This window comes from Lygodium microphyllum, chromosome 13 (assembly GCF_053477565.2).
Source record: "Lygodium microphyllum isolate KBCC chromosome 13, Lygodium_microphyllum_v1.1.10, whole genome shotgun sequence".
Classification (NCBI taxonomy): Eukaryota; Viridiplantae; Streptophyta; class Polypodiopsida; order Schizaeales; family Lygodiaceae; genus Lygodium; species Lygodium microphyllum.
The window spans coordinates 44,690,555-44,702,717 of record NC_141147.1 but is presented as its reverse complement, the minus strand read 5'-3'; the positions used below and the strand labels follow the sequence as shown (position 1 = coordinate 44,702,717).

The following is a 12,163-nucleotide window of genomic DNA, read 5'->3' as shown; positions in this document are numbered from 1 at the left end:
ATCATATTGGTTTCACAAAATTTCCAGCTTTTCAATTGTCATTTTGTACGAAATTTATTTCATTTTTTCGCTTATCTCGACTATATTTTGATATTGGTTTGGCAAGTTTCCACCAATCCAGCTTTCCAAATCTCATTTTGTAGGAATTTTTTTTCTGTTTTTTGTTTTTATATCTCCAATATATTGCAATGAGCATGAATACACATCGTGATTACTATTACATCAAATAGACATGATCTAGGTGATCACGATTCACCGCAACCTTAACCTTAGTAGTTTGTCAACATTCCCTTTGAATTTGAAAGGAGAGGCAGGCAATCAGGCTTGGGCGGGCGGCTACCGTGGAAGCAGACATCTGGTTTGAGACAGGGGCATCTTCCACCATTTTCGAGGCAGAAGAAATTTAGCGTTTTTCTCTCAGCACAGAGAGAGAGAGAGAGAGCGCGCGAGCGAGCACCATTATCTCTTGCTGCTAATGCCCCGATGTTGCTCTGCACCGGCTTGATCGCGCGAGGACGAAGTATCTTGCCGCTCGGTTCTCAGATCCGCAGGTTCGAATCCGCAGTGGCTCTCGAACTTTGTCTCTGATCTGCGTTTTCAGCAGCTTTTGATCTTTCTGCAAAGTCGATTTCAGGCATGGCTAGCATGTGACGGAAATACCGTCTTGTAAGCCCCAGGGGTAAGGTCTGCAGCTGCCACAGGGCCTTGCCTGCAAAGGATCCGCATGTTGCCAGCTAATTGCACGCCATGCTTCCAATTTCCGAGTTACTGATCGCTCCCCAGGCTCGGCCATACAACAGGATTCCTCCCCCGCACCGTCCTCGCTTCTCAGAAGTGATGAATTCCAAGGGCTTTTACTGGTCAGAAGTGATGAATGCAAAGGGCTTTTACTGCTCAGAAGTAATGAATGCAACGTTATAGTGTGGCACGATCAGCCACTTTGAATTAAAGACCCAGGACTTTACCTCAAGTACAATCATGAGTTCCAGTACGAAGGATCCACGCAGGACTAGTGGTGCCTTGGCATGCATGGTGAACGCTGAAGTTGGGGCTGTCTTGGCCGTCATGAGGCGAAATGCAAGATGGGCAGGCCGTTACATGGCAGGGGACGATCAGTTGGAGCATTCACTGGTCTACTCCTTGAAGGCACTCCGTCGTAGCATCTTCAGCTGGCAGCAGCCTTGGGAGAAGATCAATCCTTCACTGTATCTTGCACCCTTCCTTGACGTCATCCGTTCTGACGAGACTGGAGCTCCCATCACCAGTGTTGCACTGTCAGCAGTCTACAAGATTTTGGCTCTGGAAGTTTTCAATTCTGAAACTTCCTATGTTGACGAGGCAATGCACGAGATAGTGGATTCAGTGACAAGTTGCCGTTTTGAGGTCACTGATATGGCCTCTGAAGAGGTGGTACTGATGAAGATTTTGCAAGTGCTAATGGCTGTGATGAAGCATCCGGCTTCTATTTTACTGAGTGATAGGGATGTCTGCCTTGTGGTAAACACATGCTTCCGCGTTGTCCATCAAGCAGTAACAAAGGGGGAACTCCTTCAAAGAACTGCTAGACACAGCATGCATGAGATAGTGAGGTCAATATTTACTCATTTGCCTTATCTGGATCCTTCACTGAAGCTTTTGCCAAGCGCTGCAGCTAGTGGTAGCGTTGGTGATAATGTATGTGCCAGCTGTTACTCAATCTGTATATTTGGTTGTTGTGTGACCTACTTTTTTTCATAATTTCTATGACACATTTGCATGAACCTCATAGTGATAATTTACCTAACAGGTTGATTCTGCTGATGGTGTCCAGCTCACTGGTGTTAATGCCGTTGATCATGTTGTTGGTGCTAATGGCCAAGATGTTTCAAGTGCTGATGGATTAGTAGAGAAGTCTGAAAATGCATCTCACTCCCATGTGAATTGCATTTCTCCAAGGGCTGGTAGAGACCTACCAGAAGAAAGGAATGAAAATGGCCATGAACGTAGTCAAGAAGAAGGAAGCAAGGCTCAGTCAAATGTTGAATCATATGGCATTGTTGGAATTGTTGAAATATTTCGCTACTTGTGTTCTCTTTTGAACATTGTAGACTCTGTCATGGTATCTGGGCAGAACCTTCTCGCCATTGATGAAGACGTTCCTCTGTTTGCTTTGGGCTTAATAAATTCCGCCATTGAATTAGGAGGATCATCATTTGGGTGCCACCCAGAGCTGATCTCCCTTGTCCAGGATGATCTGTTCCGTTATCTCATGCAGTTAGGGCTTTCTAACATGAACCCACTTATTTTGTCAATGGTTTGCAGTATAGTTCTCAATCTTTATCACCATCTCCGGTCTCATTTGAAGTTACAACTTGAAGCTTTTTTTTCTTGTGTTATCATAAGGCTGGCACAAGGAAAGTTTGGAGCTACGTATCAGCAACAGGAGGTTGCAATGGAAGCTCTAGTGGATTTTTGCAGACAGGCTTCGTTTATGCCAGAGATGTATGCTAACTTCGATTGTGATATAACTTGCAGTAACATATTTGAGGAATTGGGTAATCTGCTTTCAAAGAGTGCCTTTCCTGTCAATTGTCCCTTATCAGCAATGCATGTTCTAGCTTTGGAGGGGCTTATTGCTGTTATTCAAAGTATGGCAGAGAGGGCAGGCTCAATAGTGCCGGGAACTAGTTCTCCTGAACCTTTTGGCCAAAATAGTGCAATGCAGGAGTATGTTCCTTTCTGGACATTGAGATGTGAGAATTACAAAGATCCCAACTGCTGGGTCAAATATGTACAGCAACAAAAGTATGTAAAACGTAGACTTATGATTGGAGCAGACCATTTTAACAGGGACCCAAAGAAAGGCCTTGAGTTTCTACAGGGAATCCGACTGTTGCCAGTAAAACTTGATCCGCAGAGTGTTGCTTGCTTCTTTAGATACACCAAAGGGCTTGACAAAAGCCTGCTTGGTGACTTTCTTGGTGATCCTGATGAGTTTTGCCTGCAAGTTCTTGCAGAGTTTGCAAATACTTTTGACTTTCAAGGCATGAACTTGGATGCTGCTATGCGGACCTTCTTAGAGACTTTCCGCTTACCTGGTGAGGCACAGAAAATTCACAGAGTTTTAGAAGCATTTGCTGGAAGATATTATGATCAAACACCACAGGTGTTTGCAGACAAGGATGCTGCTTTCTTACTGGCTTATTCTCTCATAATGCTGAATACTGATCAGCACAATTCACAAGTAAAGAAAAAAATGACTGAAGAAGATTTTATCAAGAACAACCGTAGCATTAATGGTGGCCAAGATCTGCCCAGGGAGTTTCTTTCTGAACTGTATCATTCAATAGCAAGAAATGAAATCAAGATTACATATGACAATACCACAGGGGTCTCTGAAATGACACCAAGTCGCTGGGTTGGTCTCATCCATAAATCTCAAAAGACATCTCCCTACATACAATGTGATTCACGGCCACTGCTAGATCGTGACATGTTTGCTGTTATTTCAGGACCAACAATAGCAGCTATTTCAGTGGTGTTTGACCATGCTGAGGATGAAGATGTATTGAGGATGTGCATGGAGGGCTTTTTGGCTGTGGCAAAGATTTCATCCAGTCATCATTTGGAAGATGTTCTGGATGACCTGGTTGTGTCTCTTTGCAAATTTACAACCTTATTAAACCCCAGTGCCTCAGTTGAAGAGCCTGTTATCGCATTTGGTGATGATAATAAGGCTCGCATGGCTGCAATGACAGTTTTCAATATTGCCAACAAACATGGGGATTATATTCGCACGAGCTGGAGGAACATTCTTGACTGCATTTTACGTCTGCACAAGCTCGGCCTTTTACCTGCCCGTGTAGCAAGTGAGGCTGGAGACGATTTGGAGACCTCTGGTGATGTTCTTCAAGGAAGACCTGTGTCTGGAGGTCCAACTGTCATTTCCATGCCATCAGCTGGAAACAAAAGGCGGTCACAGGGCCTGATGGGCAGATTTAGCCAGCTACTGTCACTTGAAACTGATGAACCGAGGTCTCAACCAACAGAACAGCAGTTGGCTGCTCATCAACGTACCTTACGTACCATAGAGGCATGCCGCATTGACAGTATTGTAACTGAAAGCAAGTTTTTGCAACCAGAGTCTCTACTGCAGCTAACAAGGGCAGTTGTATGGGCTGCAGGACGGCCTCAAAAGGCTGGTGGTTCTACTGAAGATGAGGACACAGCAGTTTTCTGCTTAGATTTACTGATTGCAATTGCTCTTAACAACAGAGATAGGATCATGCTACTTTGGCAAGGTGTTTACGAGCATATAGCTAACATTGTCCAAACTACAGTGATACCTTGCCTTCTTGTTGAAAAGGCAGTTTTTGGTCTTTTACGCATCTGTCAACGACTACTTCCATACAAAGAAGATCTAGCTGAAGAGCTTCTTCGGTCTCTTCAGTTGATTCTGAAGCTAGATGCTCGGGTAGCTGATGCTTTCTGTGAGAGAATAACCCAGGAGGTTATGCAGCTTGTTAAGTCCAATGCTAAACATATTAAATCTCCAATGGGCTGGCGCACTGTTTCATCCTTGCTATCTATCACAGCTCGTCATCTAGAAGCTTCGGAGTCAGGTTTTGAAGCGCTCTCATTTATAATGGCGGAAGGTGCCCATTTAAACCAAGCCAATTATGTGCTTTGTCTTGATGCTGCACGTGCATTTGCAGAAGTTTCTGTCGGAGGTACTGGAAGATCTCTTCGAGCACTGGACCTCATGACAGAGTCCTCAAAGTGCCTCGTTCGCTGGTCAAATGCTTCAGCAGAGCAGGGCACTAATGGCACGCCTGGAACTAAAGTTGAGGTACTCAAAAGCTCACAAGAGGTGGGAGAAATGTGGCTCAGATTAGCACAATTCTTAAAGAAACTTTGTTTGGAGCCAAGAGATGAAGTGAGGGACTATGCTATTCTCTCACTGCAGCGGTGTTTATCTGCAGCTGAAAGCATGCATCTTTCTCCATCTGTCTGGGGACAATGCTTTGACCAAGTTATATTTGTTATGCTTGATGATCTGCTTGACATTGCCCTTGGGCACTCCCCTAAGGAGTACCGCAATATGGAGAATACATTACATCATGCCATGAAACTGGTCTCCAAAACCTTTCTTCAGTTCCTGGATCAGCTTTCTCTACTTCCTGGGTTTCGTGCATTATGGCTTTCTGTATTGAGTCGAATGAATCGGTACACAAAAGCAAAACTCAGGGGAAAAGGAAGTGAAAAGCTTCAAGAGCTTGTTCCAGAACTCCTGAAAAATATGTTGCTTGTTATGAAAGCTCGTGGAGTTCTCATTCAGAGAAGCACCCTTGGTTGTGATAGTCTTTGGGAGCTTACGTGGCACCATGTGCAAGATATATCGCCATCTCTTCATGCAGAGTTTCTACCTCAATTGGAGTCTGAAGTCTCTCAAAAAGTCAGTTCGCATGAGGCACCTGATGACATAGAATCAAGTCCTCCATCCTAAGCTATTTTCTCAGTACCGTGGCCACATACAGGCCATGAAGTGCTGTTGCTATGATTTCTCCATACATTTTTATGGGAATCTGTAGTGGTCAGAACTGCAGTACACAATCGTGCAGAGCAGCCCCCTCATTGGAATATACTTGGTCACACAGATGCATGTACTCTTAGCACTCATTACTACACAGTCACACAGTTTCAAACATACAGCCAGAACTGGCCAGTTGATGTTGGCCAGGACCAAGGGCTTCTAAATTTATTCCTCCAACTGTATAACTGTACAATTTCTCACATTTTTGTTTTCACCTTTGTACCTGAAATCTTGAAGCCTTGAGATTTTTCCCTCAGGCTTGCTTTGCACAAAAGTGCAACGGATTTGCTATATTTCCTGTGGCCGGTGGTTCGCGGGGGGGATTTTTCAGAACCTAATGAAAAAGTTTATGATGGGTGCTTATCTCAAGGGTTATTATGCTCACACTCACACTGACAGCAAGGATAGTTCTACCTAATGGTGTGTTTTTTTCCAGGAACAAAGGAGTGAATGCTTCGCGTGGGGTGGTGATCTTCAGATAATATAAGTGTATTTTTTGAAAGGTGATGTGCTATGATGTATCCTGTCACTATTGATTGTGCAACTCAAATGTTTTGGCTAGAAAGAGAGGCCATCTACCCTCTTGCTTGAGACTACTGATGTCTGAAACTATCTGGTGGTGTCCTTCAGTTCATTAAGAGAGCCAAGTTTGTCAACAACATACCATGGCATACTGCCATGTATGAGGAATTCAATGTGTGATATATCACTGAGCTTAAAATAGTGAAGAAAGGGGTATTCATTTTAAACTTGCTGCAAATGAATCTAGAAAGTAGTTTTTTGCTAACTGTCCCCAGTTGGGCCTCTCTCTGGGGCTGGATAGTGGAAACTAGCACACATTTGTGGATGACAGTCCCTATGGATACCCTTGTGGCACTCAGTAACAAGTTGCCAATCAGAAAGAAAAGTACGATGTTGAGCTGGCTTACAGAGAAAATATGCCACTAAAAATCACGCGTAGCCAACTTTCATTTTCTTGGCTTTTGAGGTATCAGTGAAGTAGCAGCTCTAAAATAAGAAAGCTTACACAGACTATGTTGAGTCGTAATGCTTGGCTACCTCGGTAAGTCATAACGCTTGGCTACCCTGAGCAATTCCCACTAGTCAATGCCTGATTGACACGTGGGTTATGATATGAGAGATCAGTAGCTGAGCTTTTGGAAGGTCTAGATCTATGGCCCAACACAGAGACAAGGAAGTTGAGCTGGTTTATCACTTTCAGGACCTTGTCCAACTGCATAACTCTGTCCTTGATGACTTCTTGCACATATGGATGCTTGGTCTTCATGCTTTTTGTGTATGCCTAGAATATAGGATTCTTGGCAAGGATGATGGGATTGTAGTCATTGCATTTTAAGACACCTTGTTGAATGAAATTTTGATGCCCATCAAGATCTTCCTTGGCCATACCTGTATAGGTGGCAATATTGCCTTGGTTTTCTTGAAGATAAAGCCTTACACTTAAAAAACAATATCCAATTAAATTTTCAAAGTCACATCTCTTGCCTGACTACTTTGACCAAGGTCTTCACCATAGATCTTAGAATATTTCTAAGAATCCACTAGATACTTTAGCACCCCCATAAGAGAGAGTTTAGACTCTTTGGCCTTGTAAAAAAATTATGTTTGGTCTTTGTTGAAAAATGAAGGAATGAAGAAAATATTTCTCTAGGGAATTGAGGTAATTCAATGCACAAGTATAGCCCAAAAATAAAGCTAACATATTTAATCACATTTGTGGATATAATTTCATGCACCCTCATTACGAGTAACCATTGAACAACTCATGTTATTGGATATTATATGTAACATCCATCTTTTATAATTACCAAAAGTTACTAGATTGTGTATTATATACTTTTTGTTTTCACCCAAAATGCCTTCATGGTGCATTGCAATAAGCTTATATAATTAACTAGCAAGATATTGAAGCCTAGAGACTAATGTGGGATGGTTACACAATTTGGCAATTTCGAATCTTTTGATGGGCCATATCACATAAGCTTTCAATATGGCAATGTGACATGTAGGTCTTGTATGAAAAACCTAGTATTGGGATTAAGCAAGGACTCAAAGATTAAGCCATTAAACTACCCAAATTTTGTGTGTGGGAGGGGCCAAAATGCATGAGCTTATTGCTACATGAAATGAGGCAAAGCCAACCTCATGTTGTCACAACCAACCGACCACCACCATCACCAAATGTCCCCTTCTTTCATCTCATTAATGCACATGCACATTTTTTAGCCCACCACTTTGAAAAGGATATGTGCACCCATAAACTAAAGGGGTCTTTGACAGTTTAGTTTTACTTGATTTCCTTGAAAGACCACCATGTATATGTTTGAGAAAACTTTAGGACTCCCATTGTATAGCCAAGTTTATTGTGTAGTGTCTAAACACAATAACCATGAGTCCCTTAACAATAGCAATGTATTGCTCATTTATAACTATGAAAAGCATAACATTAAGAGTTGCATCTGTGATTGGAAGGATTGTGCCAAGTACATTTGTATCTCTATTGCAACTCAAATAAACAATGTGTTATACATCGATAGCACTCATCTAGCTTATCTCTTAGAGTTTCTAATACACGACTCAAAGTTCACGTATTGTTGGCTATAGTTTTATGTAGCCCCTCATTGCCATTGGAAAATTTTCATGTTGAAGTTATATGGTATTTTAGCTTGTATTTATTACACAATTCACATGTTCTTGGCTATGTAGCCCTTCATTGGCATTGGGAATTTGCTTCGTGAAGTTATTAAGGTGGCATTTTAGCTTGTATTTATTACATTGCAATCCTTAGAGAGTGGCATAATAGTCATTGATTGGAAAGTGACATGGTTGTTTTCTGGTAATACTTAACAAATGCTGCAGGGTACTAATGGCACATTGGTGATTTGAAAATTGACAGAAAGGAGATGCCTCAAAGGTTATTGCATTAGCCTTAATAGGTGTGGAAAGTGTCATGGTTGTTTTCTGGTAATACTTAACAAATGTTGCAGGGTACTAATGGCACATTGGTGATTTGAAGATTGATAGAAAGGAGATGCCTCAAAGGTTATTGCATTAGCCTTGATAGGTGTGGTTATAGCACAATATGCATGGAGTGGACTAAGTAAGTGGTTACTTGATTAGCACAAGACCATTTAATAAACCTTTGAGTGTTAGTTCCACAACTTGTTAGCCTCTGAAGTATACCTACATCCACAAAAACTTGGGTTCATAGTCCTATCTTAAACAAAGTTGAAGTCCTTGTGATTGTATCTCTATGTCTTGAAGTGAATCATGAAAACATTCCATCAACATTATGTAATTGGCATAGTTTGACATGGAACATACACCTTATGTTGTAAACCATGCTTAGGTTTGATCCTTACGACCATTATCTTATCTTCATAGGCTTGTCATAAAAAGTGATAGAGGAAGTGGAAAAGGTGGTTGAATCAAGGCTAAGTCATTCTAATGCACAACAAGAGCACTCTTAAACATTACCACAAAATTGGATCTATGCTCTCTCTCCCCCTACTACTTAAAATATTCACCTTCCATTACTTTTGGTGCACAACTACCATTAGGATATTTTTGAGGTAATCCATAAGGCCTTTTAGAGGAAAGAGTAAATAGTATGAAACCAATGAGGAAGAAGCCAACGCAACATTTTAAAATAGCTATATTCATTCAAGATTCCAAGAAATAGTTGAGCACACATTTTTTGAGGATAACCTTTTGGAGATCTTATAGAGCTACTTTATTAAATTTGGCTTATGCTATCATTGAGATGAAAAGTGATTTGGTTTTAAACTTTTAGATAACTTAAGCCCTTTTTGATGAAATTTTGATGTAGAAATTGGTATTTTTGACATCATAAATGCATTTGGAGTGACCATTGCTCTATGTTGAAATGGCACAAACCCATTTGTAGCCCAAAATTTGGCCACTTTGACCTCTTCGGGTGTTATTCATTAGAAATTCATTTTGGGGGGTTTTTGGGTCACTTGATATTACTGTTTTTGCAAGTAAAAAAACTTGAGCATGATAGGTACCATGACATATCCACTTTTTGTAACTTGTGTTCATGCTTTCTCAAGTATGTATGTAACAAGGGTACCTTTTGAACATTTTTCTAGAGAAAGAAAACCAAAATTTGTGATTATGATGATGGTTACTTGGTGCAATGTTTGAATACCATGTCAAATCCACTTTTAGGAACTTGAGTTCATGTTTTCTTAGGTACACATTTAACAAGGGTACATTTCCAACCTTTTTTTTTGAAAGAGAGGAACCAATAATTTATGGATTTCTTACAAGGCCTTAAAACGGCCTCAAGAATGTTCTTATGTGATCTCAACACTAGTTAGGAACTATGGGTACACATGCAACTTTGGATCCTTACATCCTCCATGCAACTTTGAATCCTACATGCAACACTAGTTAGGAACTATGGGTACACATGCAACTTTGGATCCTTGCATCATCCATGCCTCTCAAAGCTGGATAACCCATGGAATGTAGAGTGACCCAAGTACAAGGGCTATTAAACTATCAATGAGTTATAATGTCCTTACCATGTTTAGCAAGGCTACCCATTCATGGGACAAAAGAAGTTTCATGAAGTAAAAAACTTTCATGTTTCAATCATTTAGCTAGGTTCAACCCCATGACTCCCATTCCCACTCCAATTGCATCCTACTTGCTATTCATATGCCTTACTCTTCATCCAAGACTTAATCATTTTTGAAATTTAAAGTCATGTTAAAGATTATTTCTCACAACATTCCAACATGGATTCCTAAACATTTAATCGGTTACTGGGTTTATTACTTTTGCAAGGTTACCATGTAAAACCTTATGATTTGTGTGACTATATCAATCTTGTGATTCCAATACTTACATTAATTAGGCTTGGAAGATAGTGTCGAGGATTAGCTACCCTATCGATTACACTTTTCTTTCACTTTATGATAAGATGACATGGGACATAAATGTACTTTGGTCTTGTCTCATAGGTTACATTGGCCTTTTGTAGGCAATATATATTCTTTCTTTCTCTCCTTTTATTTGTTTCTCATTCAATCAATCATCCCCCCCCAAAAGAAGAAGAAGAAGAAGAAAACCCTACTTCACAGCAATTATTTGCATAAAAATCTAACCATATGATAGATGTAAACACAACTGACATAGCAAAGCAAGAATATTGGAACATGTAGCAAGTTTCTTGGCATCAATGAGAAAACATAATAAGAAACCTATCCAAGTGATACAAAAGAGCTCCAACCTTTATGAAAAAGGATACTTTCTCCAATTGATCTAATCAAAGTGAAGCTTTCTCATTCTCATGAAACAATTGAATGAGGTTCATATCCATGCATAGAATGAAAGGGAGAACTAGTACCCTAAAAGCTAGAATTTTCTCTTGTGTTGGCACGATGGACGATATGCTAGTCTTCCCACTCTTTCTTGCACTTGTAACCAAAAGAAAATCATATTGCAATAATAATAATAAAGATCATTAAACTATAATGGAATAATGCAAAGTTAACAAATATATTAAAATAACATGTTTTCTAGAAAACAATAATATAATAATACATGGTCTAAGAATCCTTGACCACTCTATAGGTGCTATATGTGACCTTGATGCAAGGTTATGTAGCAAGTTAGGTCGTTATGTTCCAACCTATAGGTATCTTATCAATATGGGATCATTTAAACTTTTGGCTCTAGCCATGTGAAAGAAAGTGAACATAAATAGATTGAGTATAGCTTAAACCCTAGTATGGGATCATTTAAACTTTTGGTTCTAGTCATGTGCAAGAAAGTGAACATTGATACATTGAGTATAGCTTGAACCCTAGTCACACCTCTATCTATGGAGTAGATAGCATCAATGTGAAGACATCTCATGGAGAAAGACTACCAAGCATCTTTGTACTAGGTATAATAGCACAAGGTGAGGGCCTAAAACCATATGTAAAATGAAAACCATATTATCTCATATCTCATAGTATATTGTGCACTAAGTCAGAATGCCTCTTAGAATTGACGTTTGGCTACACAAGGTATGTAATCAATTTGATGGTACTCTAAACTATCTAATAAATAACCCCAAGGAGTGACAATCAAGTCCTCAATGTATTAAAAATAGATCCTCACATACAACATGACTGATCTCATGGTAGATTAGAGGGGCAAAAGGAAAACCAATGCTATATTGAAAATGTGGTAACATTTCCATGTGAACTTTCAAACTTTTGAACCATCTACAAGTACCTTGATGTGAATTAGCCACAGTATTGTACTCGTCACATGCATGTGATAAGGAAAGGATCGTTATATGGGAGGGGTTTGAGACAAAGATGGGAATGGGGACGATAACAAGAATCATCATCCCTTGTCAATATAAGTGGGGGTTCTAACATGCAAATGAGACTAGAACTATAGAGGATGGAATGGGATTGGGAAGGGGAACTAGAAAATGGCCATCCCATTTCACTAGGTGGAAAGTTGTAAATAACTATAGTCGAGATGTACCAAATTCAACTAGAGCTATCTAGTGTGGAACAAATGGATTAGTACATATCATTG

The 12,163-nt window shown here is 40.1% G+C and overlaps 1 protein-coding gene across 3 annotated transcripts; it reads left to right on the top strand.

Moving 5' to 3' along the window:
• The first annotated feature begins 323 nt into the window (after positions 1–323).
• Positions 324–7,144, top strand: GN (sec7 domain-containing protein). Of its 3 annotated transcripts, XM_087691014.1 has the most exons (3): positions 325–551; positions 635–1,674; positions 1,787–7,144. In XM_087691014.1, exons 2-3 carry the CDS (start codon positions 979–981, stop codon positions 5,483–5,485), a joined length of 4,395 nt encoding a protein of 1,464 aa, XP_087547140.1. In that variant the 5' UTR covers positions 325–551; positions 635–978; the 3' UTR covers positions 5,486–7,144. The 3 variants fall into 3 exon arrangements, with proteins under 3 accessions (XP_087547141.1, XP_087547140.1, XP_087547139.1); XM_087691015.1 differs by having other exon boundaries at positions 324–1,674; positions 1,811–7,144; XM_087691013.1 differs by having other exon boundaries at positions 325–1,674.
• Positions 7,145–12,163: the final 5,019 nt, after the last annotated feature.